The sequence below is a fragment of the Gavialis gangeticus genome, unplaced genomic scaffold, assembly GCF_001723915.1.
Source record: "Gavialis gangeticus isolate Ggan-Ray unplaced genomic scaffold, GavGan_comp1, whole genome shotgun sequence".
Taxonomy (NCBI): domain Eukaryota; kingdom Metazoa; phylum Chordata; order Crocodylia; family Gavialidae; genus Gavialis; species Gavialis gangeticus.
The window spans coordinates 141,756,410-141,777,184 of NW_017729022.1; the positions used below are offsets into that span (position 1 = coordinate 141,756,410).

Here is a 20,775-nt window from a genome sequence, read left to right on the forward strand (position 1 = left end):
TCAAGTCAAGTCAGTCCCAAGGCTGCTGAGACTGCTGGGGCACCTTAGATGCTGTACATCATTGGTGATTCTTTGGGCTAAGTGACCTGGTGGCACCCATCTTCTCTCCAGGTATGGATGGCCGTTGGTTCACAGGGAGCTCATCTGTCCTTTGGCAGGTTTTATTTTTAGCCCTGGTGGGTGTTCACACTCTTCTTACCCAGCCTAGTGTAGGTGTGGGGCACTGGTTTAGTCACTGACAACGCGGCAATGGAACAGGCTGTACTAGTTTACATGGAACCAGATAGCTGACCAAAAGAGGCCTGTCCAGACAGGAATTTGCTTATAGAATCAATGAGTCAGAAGGGACCTAGACAGATCATTGAGTCCAACCCCCTGCCATGGGCAGGAATGACACTGGGGGTGGGAGGGGTCAAAGACCCCAGCTAGATGCCTGTCCAGTCTCCTCTTGAAGATTTCCAGGGAAGGTGAGAGCACCACCTCTCTGGGAAGCCTATTCCAGGCTCTGGCCACCCTTACAGTGAAGTAGTTCTTCCTAATATCTAACCTAAACCTATCCTCCCTCAGCTTGTGGCCATTGTTCCTGGTGACTCCAAGGGGGGCCCTGGTGAACAGACTTTCCCCGAGTCCCTGCTGCTGGCCCCTGATAAGGTTGTAGGCAGCCACAAGATCCCCCCTCAGTCTCCTCTTGCGGAGACTGAAGAGATTCAGGTCCCTCAGCCTCTCCTCATAGGGCTGGCCACGGAGGCCCTCAACCATACGAGTGGCCTCCTCTGGACCCTCTCCAGGTTCTCCACGTCCTTCTTGAAGTGCGGCGCCCAGAACTGGACACAGTACTCCAGCTGCGGCCTGACCAGCGCCGCATAGAGGGGGAGCAAGACCTCTCTGGACCTGTTAGTGATGCCCCTGTTGATGCAGGACACGGTGCGGTTGGCTCTGCCTATTGCTTCGTCGCATTGGCGACTCATATTCATCCTGGAGTCAATCCTGACTCCAAGATCTCTCTCTGCCTCTGTGCTGCTGAGAGGGTCAGCCCCTAACCTATAACCATAATGCTGGTTCCCTCTCCCCAGGTGCAGCACCCTGCACTTGTCCTTGTTGAACCGCATCCTGTTCAGATCCGCCCACTTCTCTAACCTATCCAGGTCTGCCTGGATGCGGTCCCTGCCTGCCGGTGTATTCACTTTACCCCACAGCTTGGTGTCATCAGCAAACTTGAACAGGGTGCTCTCCACACCCTCGTCCAGGTCGCTAATGAAGATGTTGAACAGCACCGGCCCAAGGACCGAGCCCTGGGGGACTCCGCTGCCCACACCCTCCCAGGTCGACATCGACCCGTCCACCACCACCCTCTGGGTGCACCCCTGGAGCCAGTTTGCCACCCATGTGACCGTGCATTCATCAATGCCGCAGTCCCTCAGCTTGCCCACCAGAATTGGGTGGGACACTGTGTCAAAGGCCTTCTGGAAGTCCAAGAAGATGACATCGACTTCCTCCTTCACATCTAAGCTCTTTGTTACCTGGTCATAGAAAGAGACCAGGTTAGTCAGGCAGGATCGGCCTTGCACGAACCCATGCTGGTTACCCCTCAACATCACTTCCCCTGCAGGGCTCTCACAAATGTGGCCCTTGATAATTTTTTCAAAGACCTTCCCCAGGATAGAAGTGAGGCTGACTGGCCTGTAGTTGCCAGGCTCTTCCTTCCTCCCCTTCTTGAAAATAGGGACCACATTGGCCCTTTTCCAGTCCTCAGGGACTTGGCCCGAGCACCAGGAGTCCTCAAACAGCCGTGCCAATGGCTCCGCAATGACACCAGCCAATTCCCTCAGCACCCGCGGATGAAGGTCATCCAGGCCTGCTGACTTGGACACATCTAAGCCCTCCAGGTAATCCTTAACTAGGTCTGAACTAAGTTGGGGGACTCGCATCCTTCCAGGGCCTCCATGTCCTATCACCCGAGAGAACCCCATTGTCAGCAGACAGGAGCACAGAGGCAAAGAACTTGTTAAAGAGTTCTGCCTTCTCTCACGCATCCATCACCAACTGCCCTGCCCTGCCTTGTAGGTGTCCAATGTTACCCTCAGACTTCTTCTTGCTACCTATATACTTGAAGAAGGACTTTGTATTATCCTTAATCCGAGAAGCTAATCTAAGCTCCAGTGCTGCTTTAGCCTTCCTTACCAAATCCCTACACGCTCAGGTCAGGGAGGTGTCCCTGCTTTGTCCCTGCCCCGTGCTTCCACCGCCAGTACGCTTTTTTCTTTGCCGTCATGCCAGCCTGGATATCCACGCTCAGCCATGAAGGTTTCTTGGACCCTTTTCCCACCTTCCTGTGCAGTGGAATTGCATCCTGCTGCACCCCAAGGATAGCCTCGTTGAGGAAGGACCACCTTTCCTGGACCCCCATACTAGCTACACCCTGGGCTCCGAGTGCCTCCCTGACTACTGCCCTGACCACATTGAAGTTGGCTTTCCTAAAGTCAAGCATTTGCGCTGTGCTAGTTACCCTCCCCATCTTTCTCTGAATAGCAAACTGGATCATTTCATGATCACTGTCCCCTAGCCTCCCTTGTACTAGCACCTCCCCGACCAGGTCGTCCCCAGAGGCTAACACCAGATCCAGAATGGCGTTTTCCCTAGTGGGGATGAGTACCTCCTGCACGAGGTGTAGGTCAACCCCAGACCAACAGGAAGTGCAGTCAGCAGAGACCAGCTTTTCAGAGGAAATGGGACCTTCAGCTCAGAAGTGGTGACACCGACCTATTAAATTCCTCAGAAGCTTGTCCACTCAACCCTCTCTACAGTTTGGCATTTTTACTGTCTGTAACCTACTAGGCTTGCTTCTTGTCCTTTAAAGGAAGCCAGTGCCCAGTTATTTGTACCTTATCCTCTCCAAACGTGCAGGTTTCTTTGGTTTTACCAGTAGAAACTTGTTCCTCTTCCTTGCAAAAAACCCAGCAGTCTCTGTCCTGTTTTGATTCTCCCTTATCACTTCTTCTGCTGAATATCTTTCTTTAGCTGCTAGGATACAAAGAGCTGCCTCCTCTTGGTTGATAGCAAGTTTCAAGCATCTATATCAGCAGGGAGTGAAGCTTTTGTTTAGAGTTGCAAAGGAGATAAAAAAAATCCTGAACATTGGTCTTTCCAGAAAAAGTAACATTTCAATATAAAAGAAACATCTTAAAACTTAGACTAGGACTGAACTATAACTAAGCCTGACCACCACTCTTTTGCAAAGCTAAGGTCAGTGGGGAAATAATCTGTAACTGTTTAGAAAAAAGGGATTATAATAATTGGATTATACTAACTCATTTGCTTATCCTGTGAATAATTACAGGTTCCCCACCCCTGGTGTAAAATTCTTTGGGCACTAACACTCTTCCTTCTGAGAGCCCCAAAATCACAAACCAAAGAAAAGAGTTTGTAAAAGTTCAAGGGGAAAAAAAGAAATCTGCAATCCTGTCTTTATGTAACTCTTGCTGCGAGCTGATATAAAAGGAAGACAAATCAAAGAGTAACAATGGCACAGCACATTTTATTTCACACCCTGTGATGCATATTAGTGTTGTTTCCTATTGTGCAGCAGAAAGAACATTTACAATTTTAGAAAACATTGCATAATAGCTTTCTCTTGTGAAAAGAAGCAAGCATATAACTTTGCCATATTAAAACGTGTTCCCTTGCCTTGCCATGTTGGATTTCTTGTTGCTTTACCACAGGCAAAATTCTCTTCCATTTCCTCATCCACATTGTGAATCATGGATTCTGCTCTAAAATTTTCTCCTTCATTTATGGCAAGTAAATTTTACCAGTCTGCTGATCTTATTAAGCTGATCTCCATGCTCACCAGGAAGTAAGCAGCCAAGCCATTTGTTATGTTATGATTGAATGTAGAATTCATAAACCGTTAGGCATTCATCTTGCAAGTGCTTGGATAAATTCACGGATGATTTTATTTAGGAAGGGTCCCACTGAAATCTCTCTTTTGCTGCTATGCTTATGCTGTGAAAGGAAAAATACTTTGGGGGTGGAAGTACTTTGTTATTAAAATTTGAAACACCAAGCCTACAAAAATGCTGTCTGAAGTTTAACTTTGCATTACTTATTGCTCCATTCCCCAAGCTGTTCAAGACTGAGTGTGCAAAAATATAGCCCTTTATTGTGTGCACCGTACCACTAGGAAATTTCAGGTTGCTCGCACACGTAGCCCAAATGTATGCCTTTAAAAACTGACCTCCTGTATATAAAGCATCACCACAGAAATAACCCTGAGTTGCTTCATGACCTAGAGAAACCCCTAAGGGCCATGTTTCCCTCCTGGCTTCTTTGTTTTGGGGCAGTGGGAAGATGTAGAAATGTATTCCTGGAGCAGCTGTCCAGCAAATTTATTCACAGCCTGCACTCGTTCACCTGAACTAGGCAATGCCACCAGGAACCCAGTAGCCAGCACCTTCCAAATCTTTCTCAGCCCATCCTTAGCACCTTGCTCCAAAGTGAAGAGATTTAAGTAGTGCTAAGGAAAATTCTTACATTCCTTTGTACCCTGAGCAAATCCAAGACATAAATCTCCTGATCGTGGGTGCATCTGCCTGTTTTGCATATGCAAATGAATCACATACTTTTAAAAACGAGGCTTCTGTATTTGTCCTCCTCTCAGGGTGAATTTAGCTTAAAATATCATAAAATATCACCTGTGTGTGTAAAAATAACCCTCTGGTTATAGTGAAAGTACTGCCAAATTAAACACTTAGTATAACAAGCTTCTTCAGAATGTGATTTTTGTGACAGGGTAATAAACCCCTGAAAATGAGGGCTGAAAAGAAAAGTGATGACTGACTCTTAAGCTTTAGTGGCACTAGGTACTAGGCAACATTTATGAGCTGGCCTGGAGCCCTTAATTAGAAAAAGACAAGCAGTGTCATGTGTTTATAATATTCCTGAACTTTAATATTGATTTGGGGGGGGGGGATCTTAATCAGGTTGTCTGAAAAGTTAGTTCCTTTAATCATTAAGCTACCGGTAGAAATTAAAATCTGCAATCATATTTAGAGAGTGGAGGATGTTCTGGCAACAGGGTTGCCTCCTAGCTTCCTCTGAGGCGAAGTGGTATTTGTTTAGTAATTGCTCTGCTGAAGGAAGCCAAAGGATGAAGTTGCACATTACACTTAGACCATACTAAGATCACTTAAAACGTGAGCATTTACATGTTAAAGCTTGTTAATTCATGCTAACTGCCCTCTGAGCATCTCAAAGTTACATCACTTCAAGAAAGAGTTAACACGTGTAGTTAATTTATAGAATCCATTGCCACAGGAGGTAGTGGCATAGCCAGGTTCAAAAAGAGCTTGGATAAATTCATGGATGATATATCCATTAAGTGATATTAAATAGAATGGTTGGAGATGCTTCCTCTGGCATCTCTAAACCAATAATGGGGGAATGCTAGGGATTGTAATTGAATAGGGGATAGTTTGCTCTAGAGATATCCAGTTCAATGATCTCCCTTTATAGCATCAATTTCTGCCACTGTCAGAGAGGAGGGATAGAGGCCAGGTGACCTGGCCCCGAGCGACAACCATGCTCTCTTGTGGCAAGTCAGAGATGCGTAGGCAAGAACTTAACCCTTACTATATGACTGTTTACAGCACATTCTAACTTTAACACTGCCTCACATTCCATAGATTTAGTATGTCTGGGTATAACATTTAAACTTTAGGACTAGGTACAGAAGTTACACATAAACCAGTTTAAGTAAGCAGAAACTGGTTTAAACCTGTAACAGAGCAGAAGTTCAGTGCACATAAACCAGTTTTGTAATAGCCAAAACCAGTGTGAGATAAACCTGGTTGAATGTAGTATCAGACTTAACTGATTGAGGTAAAACCAGCTTATGGAACTTCTGTCCCAGACCCCTTCCTGGTTTAAGTTAAATCAGAGTCCCCCAGCACCCCAGCATGCTCTGCAGCCTTGGGCTGGGCTGTGCTGTTTGCTCCAGTGGAGCAGAGCTGACCATGCTCCTCTGTTCCCTAGCCAGAGCAGGGGTGGGGGCATGTCCAGACCCCAGCCCCCCTAAGGCAAAGGGGGCAGGGAAGAGGTTTATTGCTCCCCTCCCTCTGTCCCCTCAGGCATGGACCTCAGCTGGGATGTGCCATGCAGGGGTGTAGCAGCCCCTGCCAGGCATTCCTCCACTTGCTGCTCCACTGGTGGGGGCGTGGCCAGCCCCAGCAGCAGAATGAAGCAAATGGAGATGGGGGTTTAATTCCCCCTTCCATCCCTATCCCAGAGGCACAGACCCCAGCCAGGATCTGCCTGACCAGGGTGCAGCAGCCTGTGTCAGGATCCCACCCCCCGTCACTGCTGTAGGGGTGGGGGTGCAGTCAGGTGCCAGCTGGCATGGCCCCCTGAGGCAAAGGGGGAGGGAGTGGGTTTATTACCTCCTTTCCCACTGGGACCACAGCCAGGGTCCTTGTGTCTAGGACAGAGCAGCCCATGTCAGTCATTTTGAACTCCATCACCGCTGGAGTGGCATGGGGTGATGCCAGCCCCAGCAGTAGCCTCAAGTGAAATGGCTGGGGGGGGGGGGTTATTCCCCTCTCCCTGTCCCACTGGCACAGACCCAAGCCGGGATCTGCCTTGTGCTCCCCCCTTGCTGCTGCAGTGGCAGGAGTGGGGGTATAGCCAGATGCCAACTGGCATTGTCCCCTGACACAGAGTGGGCAGGGAGAGGGTTTATTTCCCCCTCTGCTCCCTCTGCCCTCAGGGGACTGCAGCTAGGGCCTGCTAACCCCAACCTCCACCTCTACTGATCGCTTTCTTTACAGGGCAAGTGGTAGAATAAGCGCCCACCCTGCCTCTTTCACCAGATGCTGGAGGGAATGGGGAAAATAAACTCCTTCCCTGCCCCATTCACCTAAGGGGGCCATGCTGGCCAGCCTCTGGCCATGCCCCAACCCTTGTCACTAGAGCAATGAGGGGGCAGGGACTCTGATGAGGCAGCAGCCCCTGTGATGGTGTCCCAAGAGTGCAAGCCTCTTCCTGGTGGGGGGGCTGCACTGGGAGTGGGAGTGGGGTGGGCAGAGCTGCTGCAGGCTGTGCAGGGTGAGTGGCAGCAGTGCACTAGCAAGGGATTGGGGGGCTATGGCAACCCCTCTGAGCCCCGGTGCCGCTGCTTACCACATGCAGTCTGCAGCAGCTCTGCCTGCCCAGCCCGTCCTCTCCCCCACCAGGAAGAGGCTTGCACTCCCAGGACACCATCACAGAGACTGCTGCCTCATTAGGATCCCTCCCCCAACACCACTTCAGCAACTGAGGTGAGGGCATGGCCAGAAGCTGGCTGGCATGTCCCCCTTAGGCAAAGGGGGGACAGGGAGGGGGTTTATTTTCCCCTCCCTCTGGCATCTGGTGAAGGGGGCAGGGAAGGGGCTTATTCCACCACTCGCCCCATGCAGGGAGTGATTGGTGGAGGCACCGGTTGGGGCTAGCAGACCCCCGCTGTGGTCCCCTGGGGCCAGAGGGGACAGAGGAGGAAATAAACCCCCTCTGTGCCCCCTTTGCCTGAGATAGCCTTGCTGGCTGGTGTCTGGCCATGCCCCAACCGCTGCCATTGTGGCAGTGAGTGGGAAGCAACAGGCAGACCCCAGCTCAGGGCTGTGTTGGTGGGGCAGGGAAGGAGGAATTAAACCCCCACCTTAGCCAATTCACTTAAGACTACTGCTGGAGCTGGTCATGCCCCACCCCTCAAAATAGCTTCTCTGCAGCTGAGGTTGTGCTTTAGCAGCCCCCAATTTCTGGCCTGAGCCACTGCAGGTATGTGCTTGCATTTCCTGAGTCAAAAGTGAATGCCTAGTCACTTGCACATTGGTTCAATCTACACAGGTTAGACTAACCTGCAAAGATTGAATCAATTCAGGCTCCAGCTTTTTGACTGTCTGTCCCTAGCATAAGTGAACTTACTAGAGCAGGAATTAGAACAAAGTATCACATCTGTGAAAGCAACACTATTTTTGAACAGCCAGAATTCAATTACTGTTTTTCTGTATGGGTCGTTAGAAGTTTCCTCGAACCAGAGGATAACATTTTCTTCATTTGTTCATTTGTTGGGACCTTCCAACCTTTATCATTGAATTAGCTTAGTAAATGGACCTGAGGATTTTATCTATGTAACATTCTAATACTGCCCTTGAAACCCATATTATAAAAAAAGAGACTAGTCCATATAACATGAGAGCTAACTTTTTAATATAAGCATTATGTTTTAAATAATCCTAGGTGTGCAGTTGGATCTGCACCCAAATAGATCCAACTGCCGGATCAGCATCATAACAGCAAATATGCTGTATGTTGATTTACAGCAAATCTGTGTTTACCAGCTGCTTTGCATAACTAATAAAGCTAAAGCATAATTTAAAGCTAAGGGTTTGATTAGGTCAGAGCAGAGTCCTCTTATAAAAAGGTGCAGAATGTTCCTTGTTTTTTTTTCAACTAATCATCATTCAACATGTGGAGGTTCTTGATTCTCAGTAGGGGAAAAAAGATATGAGAAATGTCACCTGCAAGGTCTTCCTTATTTAGCACTGCCAGTCACTGTTTCTTTTAAAACAAGAGAGTGTTTTATCCTGTCCATGTTTGCTCTATGAACCTAGTGTATTTAAAAGCCAGGAAATAGTGTGCATACTCTACCTGACCTGTCATTAGAGCCTGGAATACCCTTTCTGTATACGCAGAATCACTCTTACTCTGAACTATCAAGTTTATATCAGAAGATATTTCAGCATGGATTGTCCCATATACTAGTTCTGTTCAGTTTTTATTAAGATTTCTCTTTTTGACTTTCACTTGCTGTTTGCTTTACCCTCATATCAAAAAGTATTTTTAAACTATGGTATGCCTGAAAGGTCACATCTATTTTTAAACCATCCGTGTGCTACCTTAAGCTGCTTCTGCCTGCTGGATTATTTTATTCTCTTTTAATTTACAAAGTTTAGTCTTTCTATAATCTTGATCAACAATGATAATGTTTATCGTGGCACATACAGTACTATTTTTTTATTACTGTCCTTCCCACTAACCTCTACTGTCTCCCTATTTATCCTCCTCCATTTTGCTGCTCCTTCCTTTCACTTTTAAGTTTCTTCTTATTACACCCAGTGATGGCCTTCTTAATGAGGTATCAAACTGAATATTTTCTGGTACCCTTGTTTGACCCAGCAGTAATTTCTCATTGAAAGCAGTGACCCTAGAAATAAACTGTTGTAGTCATAATACCAAGAAGCTGTTTCTGTACAGCCAGGCATTCAGGCACAGCCTACCTATGCTGTGCATACAGTGCATGCTTTTGCATTATAACTGTTGCCCATGAGCTATGCCTCTCCACAGTTTCTCATTAAACAAGAGTGATGGATTCATTTAAAAAATGTTGGATGCTTGTCCCAAACTCAGTCTTCAGAGAACTTCACAGGATTGAATGTCAAATGCTGGTACAGCACTGCCTCTTGAGAGAGGCAAGGAAGTACTTCTCCCTCTTTGTCTTAGAGCATTGTTTGAGTAGATGGCATCACCTGGTCTTATTTATAAGACCTGAGCCCATATGAAACCCTGGGCTAAGTTTTGAAGAAGCATTAAAGGCAGAGTAAAGAAAGTCAAATAGATCAGGACCTCATTTTCAAAAGTAGAGACCAGGTCCTAAATCCAGATTAAAGCAAGATTTGAGCAACTTCACTGGAAATTATCCAAAGACAAGATAAGCCTGCCCTGAAGCAATTACACCCTCATGAGTTGTAGACCAAACACTTGGCATAGAATGTAATGGGGATATAGCAAGATTAGGCTGTGCACTGGAAATCTCAAGTCACTAAAACTTATCCTAAGGGCCCATCCAAGTGAGCATAATTCTGAGCAGCATTAAAACACATCAGAAACTACTTTGGTGTGCACCAGGGCCTTTGTATACACCACAGAATTGGCCTTTAAAGTGGCTTAAATGCCCTTTTGCACCGCTTTAATGGCACTGCTGTTTGCATGCTCACCAGCATATTACACTTTAAATGACTTTGTAATGTCGCTAGATAAAACACCTCCAAGGTGTTTTAGTTTGCTACCTAACAAAGTGCAACATGGCTCTGGAAGCCGATGTGCTAGGGGTAGCTGAGGCTTGGTGGGCTTCCAGCACCCTGTGCACTGTTTCTGCTGCCTTCTTCTGCTGCCACCACACCCAGCCACCCTCCTGCCACCTTGCTGCTCTGCCCCAGGGGCAAGCCAGCCATTCGCAGGTGATCCCAGATGGCAGGAAGGTGGCAGGGACAATGTAGGGGTCCTGGAGTTTACCTGCCTCGCCCATGGTGAGCTATCAGTGGATTGCACAGCCCCTGAGCTGCGGGGGACCCCAGTGCTTTCCTCCATGGTACCAGGGCCCCCCAGGTGCCACCTGCCCACTGGCACCTGGCCCGGGCGGTCCCAGGGGGCACTGCAGCCATGGAGGGAATCACCAGGCCCCCCTGCAGCTCAGGGGCTGTGAACCCAGCAGCAGCCTGTGCAGGTAGGCTCAACTGAAAAGAAAAAAAAAAAGCAGCAAGGAGCCTGCCTGAGCTGTGCAGGGCCCTGGTGCTTCCCTTCATGGCGGTGGGGGGCAGTGCTTCTCTCCATGGCTGTGGTGCCCTCTGGAACTGCCTGGGCCAGGTGCCAGTAGGCAAGTGTTGCCCAGGGGTGCTGCCAACCCTGTGGAGGGAAGCACCGTCCCCCCCACCCCGCCACAATCACAGAGGGAAGCACCAGATCCCTGTGAAGCCCGGGGACTATTCAGACTGCTGGCAGCTCATTCTGTCTCCCCCTTCCCACCACCAGAGAGGCAGGTAAGTTCTAAGGATCGGGCTTCCACCCTTGTGTGCATGCCACCGGGGTTTAGTTAGGTTTAATTCTTCCTAAATTGAAATGGTGGAAACAGTGGGTTTTTAAAAACCCACCATATCAATTTAGGTGAAACTAAGCCAACTTAAACCTCTGTGGCATGTACAAGCACCCCCAGAGACCAGTTTGGTGTTGTCTGTCCTTGATTAGGCTTGTGAGAAGTTAGCTTAGAACCATGCATACCTCCATCCATATTCATCAAACAAGTTGGGCACACGTGCAAATTAAGCCTCAGGTGTTGTGGAACCAACACACAGACCTAGCCCTGGGTCTATGTGAAACTTGAGGTCTGTATTTATTTCCCATGGCCTCTGAGTTTGTAACCATGGCTAGTTATATAAGTGCTGCATTATGAACATAAGTGGACTCTGTCTCAGTCACCACAGAGCTAATTTCTGTAGTAGAAGAAGAAAATATAGTCTAGAAAGAACCTAGCACCTGTTTCAACTGAAAGAGACCAGTCCTCAAACAGCTTGCTTTGGGCATAGCTCCACTGGCTTTTAGGATTAGGCTCTGGTCCAACATCTTGAGAACTTAGCATATGCTCAAAAGTGCAAGAAAAATAAATGGAAGAAAAGTGAACTAGAATAGTGTTTTACAGTAATTGTTCAAACACAAGTTTTCCTGACATTACTGAATCACATGCAGTTTTAGAAACAGAGACGGAAATGCACAGAAGTGGAATGGCTCACCGAAGGTCACAGAGCCTACCAGTGGAAAAGTTGGAGATAAAATCCAAGTCTTCCTACTCCAGTGATTCTTAACTTTTCTAGGCTCAAGGTGCTCTTCAGTAGACTCCAGGCAACCCTCAGAAAATGAGAGCTCTTAGTTTTCACTTTTTTTGACCGAAGAAAAATGATACAGCAATTCTTCTGTACTCAGACGAACTCAGAAAGACCACAACAGGTCACAGTGTTTTTTTTCACACTGTGGATTCCTATGTGAAAACTCTGGGTTTATCTTGTGAATCATGTTGCTAATGGGGTAGCCTATAATAGGTAGCCTCTTAAATCCAGTTAAGTTACTGGGAACACTCACAGGACTAAAGACTGTGACATCAAGTCCTTCAACTGAAAGCTGTTTGGGACAAATAATCTCCAGTTTTGAATGCTAACAGGCAACATTTTAGTAATGCTAATAGACAATCAGCATAACCACACAGCAGAATCATTGTAGTGTCCCTTGTTAGATGAGAGATTTCATGTAACTTTGACTCCTAAGAATCTGGCCAAGTAGAAACTCTAGAAAGACTTTCTTAGTGAATATAGGAGCATATAATTTTAAGATTTTTCTCCCAACAGCAGTTGCTACAGAGGGACAAAAGGTGCAAAGCATTCCTGGTGGGCATGAGAGATTTTAGAGATAAACAGTTTGCATGAATCCAACAGGATCCTCTTGATGAGAGACAACCCTCTCTGTTCTCCTGTTTTTGCCACCACCTTAAGGCAAAGGAAGGGATAATGGGGGTTTCTAAGTATGTGTTTGCTCAAGGACTGAAAGAGGAGGAGGGAGCAGCAAGTCAAAGATGCTTTTAAAGTAGCAATGAAAAATGTGCTGTTCAGCTAGAGTTGGCAGTAACAGTGATTGGGAGCAGCAGCTGCCCCTTCCAGAAATGTCAATGCAGTGCACCGGCTTTTAAATACATATGTGTACACACGCACATGCACAGACCACAGAGCTGACATGATGCTTCAGCATGTTGGTTACCTTGAGGGACATAACCAGCCTTCTGAAAGGAAAGGTAAATACTCTACTTCAGCATGAAGGAGCTGCTCTCTGACTTGACAGCCAAAGTATGACTCTGAGAGACAGTGCTTGGCTTCTTCGAAAGAACAGAAGAGTTCATGTCATGTGGAAGTTCATGTTGCTCTGAAACCAGCATCCCTTCCTTTCCTTTTTATCATAAGGTACATGAGCACCAGGGGTTTTGATCATGGTAAAACGCTCCTGATGAAGTGGGTGGAGAAATTTGTCACTAATGAATCTGCATTTGATGGTGATATGCAAATGTGTGCTAGTTTTGCTCCTGTATTTTTGTGTGTTACTTGATCCATGGAACAGGAAAGGAAAAATGTCTGTCTAGAGAACTTTGAAAAATAAGAGCAAAAAAAGTATTGGGACTTCCTCAGTCTCATTGAGAGTGATTGTATATAAGCAGATACGTAAGTGGAAGTGGGAATCTTTTGTGAGTTATAATTTTGGCCTGGTTTAAAAAAAAGGTAGGTCATCAGGATATATCGAACTGGAGTCAAACTGAGCAAAACCACTCTTGTGCCATGGAGAGCTTCAATCTCTAAGTGAGGCAGCATTTATAATGCTACTAAAAACACAGCAGTAAACAAAGTACATGAAGGCTTGACAGCAGCATTAGCAAAGAGCCATAGTGAAATGACTGGAAAAAAACAAACCCAGCACTGCTTAGTTGCCAAATAAGAAAAATGAAACTGTTCTTGACAGATAAGACAATGCAGCTGTGGGTCAGAAAAGCTTTGTCTTTTATTTCTTTGTCACTGTGGATGAAGAATGGTGCTATTAGCCAGAAGAGTAAAAGCCTCTTCCTTTCAGTGTTCTACCCAATTAGGGGAAACATATTTATATCTGAAGTTAAGATGCTAAGTTTTATATAATAGGGAGGGGAAGAAAATCTAGACCATTCAGACAAATGGGAACACATTCCTTTATTTTTGTCTACTGATTTTTTGAGGTTTTAAAGATATCTAACAAGAATGTGCATGTCTGTGCTATTTCTAGACCTGGACAAACCATTCATGGCAGTGGTTGAATTATGCCAGTTTTTGCTGTAAATCATGTACGAACAGAATATAATTTTCTCCAAATTACTGCAAAGATTGAAAATTGTTGGCCAGGTAGTATCATAGTATCATAGTGCTTAGGGTCAGAAGGGACGTAAACAGATCATCAGGTCCAACCTCCTGCCCCGGGCAGGAATGGGTGCCAGGGCCATAACACCCCAGCTAAATATCTGTTTAGCCTCCTCTTGAAGAGCCCCAAGGTAGGAGACAGTACCACCTCCCTTGGGAGCCCATTCCAGAGCCTGGCAGCCCTAACTGTGTATTTTAGAGAAGTCTTTTTTGATAAGTAACTTTGCACTGGGCAAGTGCATTCAGTTGCAGGAAAGAATCCTTGGCCCACTGTTCAGCAGTCAGGGCTTTTTCTTGTAAATATTCACGGTGAACTCTTAGCCCCATTTGCCACTGACTTTAGCAGAGCCAGGGTTTCACCCTAAGTCATCCAGATTCTAAATGTAGAGCATTTGGACACACAAATCATGCTGTGTCTTTCTGTTCTATTATTGAGTTGATGGAACTCCACAAATCAGATTGGTTTTGTGCACGTTTGTGATTATCACTTGGAAATTCATTTTCTACAAATATATCACACAATTTATTTCAGTTTTGCTGTTCCTAAAAAGATACTTGCCTGGAAACAAATTCTTAATTAAAATATTCATGGAAAGAAATCCCAAAAGGTGAGTGGATGCAGTCATAGAGAATTAATTTAGAGATTTGACCAACTACTCATGGAAACATTCAGCAATATTCACTGGGTTTAGATAACCTGTTCATGTATATGTTCATTGTATACCCAGATACACAGTGACTTTTCAGGATGTTTTTGTATGATAAATTAAGGCAATTAAAGTATAGAAGAAACAATTTATTGCACCAAACTTGTCCTATGCACCCATTTCACATATTTCCTTATGATACACTTTTCCACATACAAGTGCTGGATGTTTCTGCTGTTAAGTCAGAATATGGCAGTTCTAACATTTTAATCTGCTGTGGTTTAACTAATGTAAGATCATAAATTCACCAGTACACTTTCCATCATACCACTTCCTTTAAGAATTGGCTACAAATAAGTCCCTCACTTACCAGCACCTTGGAATTGCTTGGCCTCCATTTATTCCTAGAGCATGCTTAAGCCAAGGAAGGGAGCTGGGGGTCAGAGGCAGGGAAGTCACGCGCCAAAGCGCACAGGCTGTAACCCTATGCCCTTAACTGGATGCCTGTCTATTGCCAGAGCTGAGGAGGTATTAAAATGCTAAATTGTTAGTTAAAGCAGAATTGGGCCCCACGTCACCCTCAAAGTTTGAAGCTCTGAGAGAACAGATATAAGAAAGAAGCAAGCAATTGTCAAAACATTTACCTTTGACAATTATCAGATGTGATTGGGGAAAAAAAGGCATATGAAGGGGCTGGTGGGTTATGTTAATGTTATTAAATATTTCTCCAAGATAAATATAAAAGGCTGTGCTTTCAAAAACGTAGGTATTATGTTAGCAAATCTGATTCCTTTTATAAAGCAATGGGGGAAATGACCATGGATTTTGAATAGGGTTTTTGCTGCTTTGTTTGTTTTTAGATAACTTCTCGTCCTTTTTTTTTCTTAAGAAAATATTTGCCTTATACTTTGCCCATTAATCTATAGTGAAGGAGACATAGGTAAAACGGGTTGCTTGAACAAAGCTCTGTGCAGCCCTGGAATTTTAATTTCTGCTCCCTAACCCACCTGGGGAAGGATCCTGATGACTTCAGTGGCCTTTGGATCAAACCCACTGATTTTTGAGGAACTGGTACAACTCTTAGTTTCGCCCCATAAATTTTATTTTGTTTTAAAGCATCTCATCTAAACGTTGCTGAGGCAGAGGCCAAGTGCTCTAAGGCATCCTGCTATGGCTTTGGAAGACATTAGGTCAAACACTCAGTCCAGCCTTTATGCTGAAGGCCTTCTCTAGTCAGCCCAAATCTATACGGGTACTTTCAGCCTGAGCAGTCAAAATGATGATGATGTTAGTCATGGTGCTCTTTCCTGTATTATTGGCTTCACAGACTTGTGTGCCTTAACCACTAAGCTCATTAGCCATTAGGTTTGGATGGAACTGTGACTTTCCTGACATGTACTTTTTCTTCCACCTGTGCCATGATCAATATCAATATAGCAGAGCTTTAATCTTCCTCATAGTGGATCCTTCTTGACCTGTGAAGATCTGTCCAAAGATCTGTGTTTCACTGTTTAATGAGCTATAAGACTATATAGTTGCCTTGTATCTTCAACATGTATAGATATAAAATTATGTCTAAATGTTAATATTTTGGGTAAAGAGACCTATTTAGGTGCTTTTAATTATTAGATTATGAAAACGATATGGAACACAGAGACATGAGAACTTACAAGAAGCATGCTACTGGGAGCTCTTCTTCAAGCATCTTATCTCCAGTTTAATTTTATGAACTACAGGTGAATTTAGGATTCCATCTCTTCAAAGAAATAATTGTGTTTAACTATAACTGCTTGGAGCTATTGACAGATACCCACAAGGAAAAACTTTAAAATAACAGTTACAGGGCTTTCCAACTTTCAGCAGATATTTGTCATATGTATTTAAAATCAGGCTACAGGCATTTTGCATGCATTCTACTATCCCCTCTGCACTGTATATGCCTGCCATCACTTGCGGCTCTGGTAGTCATATTACCAGCTTACAAAGGGTTATGATAATCAAGTCTGTCAGTGGTACAATCGGAAATGGTAATTGAAATTGAAAGTGGTATCTCCCAGGCTCCCTCTATTTCAGTATCTCTCGTCCCCTGCTAGGAGCCCTGAAATACACCTTGTGTTTGTGTTCCAAGGAAAAACTTGACAATAAAGTGGTTGTCGAGCTGGGTTTTGTTTTGATCAGATTCTGCTGTTTATGTGAAATGGACTCATTTCTCTGCGGCACTCAAGTTTTATTGCACAGCAGGTTAGAACTGGTTGGGATAATATTTGTTCCACATGCATGTCAGCATAATGAATGCTATCATCCCCCTGGTCCCAATACTCGCAAATACAAGAACACAGATTTATATAAACAGAGGTTTAAAGTTTTCTGGGAAACCTACTGATCTGATGGCTAGAGCCTCTTTACAAGGCCAGCAGTGGTACTGTGGTATGTGTTACAGGTTGGAACTCCCCTGGCCTTCTCCCCAGTGGACTCCCTGGTCCCTGCATTGCTTTGTAGTAATTGCACTACTGACAATATACAGCAAAATGCCTTGAAAACTTTGTTGTGGAACCATGAGGTGAGAAAAACAAAAATATATGGCATTGGCTTTAAATGGGTGTTGTTTTTTTCACTTTCCATCTATTGCTGATTCTTCCATTGTCTCTCTCAAGGCCCAATCCAGCATGATACAGAGCATCAGTTTCAAGGTGCTGTGTTCCCTTAACTCAGTTGTTTTCAGTCATGCTACCCCTGGCCCTAATTAGCGAGCATCTTTCTTTTAATTTAGCTCTATCTTTTCCTAGCATACTGCCAGAAATGCTGCACACCTGCCAGCTGCACAGGAGAATGTCTGAAATTCAAAGAGAGAAAACTTTCTTCGGTGTAGTGAAGCCAGGCATGCTGGCTAGTTAATGGGAGATCTTGGGATAGAACCTATGAACTTCATGCAGACATCTTTAGTGCCTGACAATACCAGAACAACTAGATATCTCTGAATGTGATAGAAATTGGGAGCCAAGACATATCCTGTCATATCATGTCTAGTCGATTTAGTTAATAGGCAGTGTTTTAAAGGAAGCAAAGCCTGATGCACCAGCCATCAGCTGTCAGTCAGAATGTTTCTGTATTTAACAGGGATCCCAAACATATACATCAGGCATCCGGGATGCCTCAGCAGGAAGCCTCTGAAACGTCTGCTTGAGCCTTTCACTGCAGGATGGTTATTTTTCCGAGTTTGTTTCCCTCGTAGCCATTTCCCCCAGCTGTTTAAAAACATAGCCAGACCCGAATAAGCTTGTTTTATGCATCTTCCTTGATTAGTCACTGCTTTTATACTAACCCAGATTTCAGAATGGTTTTGTTAGAAGAAATTGACTGCTGACTTTGAACCTGCGCTTTCAGTCTTTTGGTTGACAAATCCCAGCAAAAAATGCATATGCTTCAGCACTGAATCAACATGATTTTGTCCTTCATGTGTGTAACAGACAGCAGTGGATGAAGTGTCTGGGAAGTTGAGGCCCATTGGTGTATAACAAACCCCAGGGGAAACTTGACTTGCTATTCCAAATTCTCAGGAGAAATCGCAAAGACTTAACATGCATGCAAAGTTGTCACTTCAGGAGTTCACTGAAATGCAAAATACAACATCACAGATGTTTACAGGCATTTTTTTTTAATGTAGAAGGAGAGATAATTTACACAAATATGAAAACAGAGAATTTTTTTAAAATGATGGTTCACTGAAGGGTTTTTAAGTCAAGGGGGAGTCTGCTAACGTAGTCTGTTGATGGCTCTGTTGTGTTCCAGGCTCATCTGTCACTTTGTCCCCCCCACAATGAAATGTGTAACTGAGTCAAGATTTTTACCAGTTATATTTGCTTATATTGTGTTTGTTGGTTCATTGTTTTGAAGGTTTTTTTATTATTATTATTCCTAGTAGGGCCATAAATAGTATGTTTAAAGCTGCCTTTGAGACTACTGTTATCATCAGGACTGCAGAGAAGATTAAAATCTCCATTACAATACATTGTCTGTACAGCAGGTACAATGACAAGGCAAATTCATTGCAGCAGCCTTAGTGGTAGATATATGCCTACGGACAGAATAAACACATAACCCTGCAGCTTATAAATACAAAAAAGCCTGGCCTGAACCTCTTTTGAAAGGAAAAGGGAGGGTGGAGGGGGATGCATCTTAAAATGTTTTGTCTGCCTCTGTTGTTGAAGAGATAAATGGTTTCCGCTTAAAGGGGGAATCCATTTTGAGATGTTTCAATCCTCACTCCCACTTTGCTGCCTCATAATAACAACCAAATTCTCTAGATTGCCTAGCAACCAATAGTTTGACATCCTCTAGCTCAGCCACAGGGTAGGTGTGACAGGCTTTATAGTGGCCACAAAAGTACGGAAGTGCCGTAATGGAAATTAACTAAAAATTGGCCTCTCAACAACCCTGAATGGAAGAATGTTAAGAGAGCCATATATGGAATAGCACAAGCAGTTCTCCTGTGTTTCCCATTTATACTATTGCTAGGAGATTGAATTTAAGCTTCCAGACAAGCCTGAGGCAGACAAGATAAAAATGTTGAGTTCCAGCAACAAAATACATTTTCCTGCATTCAAATTCTAGGTTGTGTCTGACTGCTCCATGTATCTGAACTCTTACTGTATCCGTTTTACTCCACTAGATAGCTAAACATTAGACGTGTGATTAGGTCCGCAGCCTACACTGCATTTTATGAGCAGAAGGGATTCTTCAAAAATGATGAGAAAAGAATGGCAGGGAGGCAAATGATAGGAGCAGGTTCCTCCTCCTCCTATCTCGTCTGCCCTGTCTTGCATGACTACCACTCTACAACATCAGAGCCTTTAAATATAAGAATATACCAGAGGAAAGGGAAAGAAGGGGCACACTAGATCTAAGAATGCTATATTAATCATGTATTGGGCATGTTGTTTTTCTCCTCTTTGTCTTTTTTAAAGGAGCAACACCAGGGAAAGGGAAGCCGTCTGCAGAGCCTGTGAAAGCTGAAAATCCATGTGATACAGAAAACATCTCCAGTAATGATGGTATGGTTCTTCATTTTACCGACTCTTTATGCAAGTCAATCATGCTGGCTAATAGAATGGGTGGAGATACCAATTTTAAATCCAAGCACTTTCAGGTTAAGTTAGTCAAATATTAAAGAATAGATGTTTGCCCTAAGTGAATCCTTTCAATAAGTTAACATTTGAGAAATGCCACAAAAAATGTTAATGCGACCCACACATTCCTTTGACTTCTTGTTGCCTGCTAGTGGCAAGACCACAGATAGTCCTACACACCTGGACAGTCTTTTAGCTAACAGACCTAGGTTCGGTCCTGCAAGCTGCTAACCCCAGGATCCAGATCCTGAGAGTGGTAGGGCTGAGTTCAAATGCGTAGCTAAGTGAGCTTAGTGTTGAATCAAAGTCCTTGTGCTCAGAACATTGTAGACACAAGCCCTATAGATGGCTATCAGGGTATTATTCTGGACTGGCTCTTGTAGCTTAATGTAGTGGTTCTTGTCTGGGTGACAGCTAATTGGACTCCTACACATGTAATGGCAGAATTTTTAGAGTTGTAAGGCACTGAGCACTAGTCATAGTTTATTTTGGTAGCCTCTCTATAGTTAAGACTGATTTGGATTCCCTGCTCCCCCACACACATTTATTTAATACACACAGTGGGAGCATCTACACATGCACATTTACTGCACAGTAATTTAAGTTACTGCACAGTAACCAAAAATTACTGCACAGTACAGGCGCGGGTCTACACATGCATACCTGTACTGCACAGTAAATATGGCAACCTATACCGACTTGGGCATAAATTGATACTTACATCATGCAGGTATCAAATTTACACCCAATTAGTTACTGCACAGTAATGCACATGGAGATGCCTTACTTTAGGCCCAAGTCAGTCCACAGACAGCATTACTGTGCTTTAATGGCTGAATGTATAGATGCTGGCCTAAAAAAACATTTATTGCATGGTGAACGCATGTGTAGACATGCCCAGTATGTACTTCTTGACATTCAATGATTAAAAATTATTCCTTTTAAGGAAGGGTTAAAAAAAAAAAAAAGGTTGCAAGGTATCTAAGGCTGGAAATAGATGTTGCCTTTGTGCCACCATAAACATTTTTATGGTGTCAGAAAAGCCAAGCAGAAAGACATCCATGCCCCTTGTCACATCATAAAAATTTGTGGACATGACATAGGCAGTATGAGTTCGTGTCACTGTTTTTCAGCAGACATCTTTAAGGTGAGAGAGTGCAGGCAGCCCAGAGATGCACACACTCTCCAGCCTCCCTGGGCAGACAGCCTACAAAAGTA

The 20,775-nt window shown here is 44.5% G+C and overlaps 1 protein-coding gene across 1 annotated transcript in view; it reads left to right on the forward strand.

The window, feature by feature from the left end:
• MACROD2 (MACRO domain containing 2) overlaps window positions 1–20,775 on the forward strand; it is a 1,830,990-nt gene that overhangs the window by 1,799,153 nt on the left and 11,062 nt on the right. Inside the window, exon 17 of the mRNA XM_019516252.1 lies at window positions 19,396–19,482. Coding sequence (XP_019371797.1) covers window positions 19,396–19,482 — 87 coding nt within the window. The remainder of the gene's footprint in view (window positions 1–19,395; window positions 19,483–20,775) is intronic.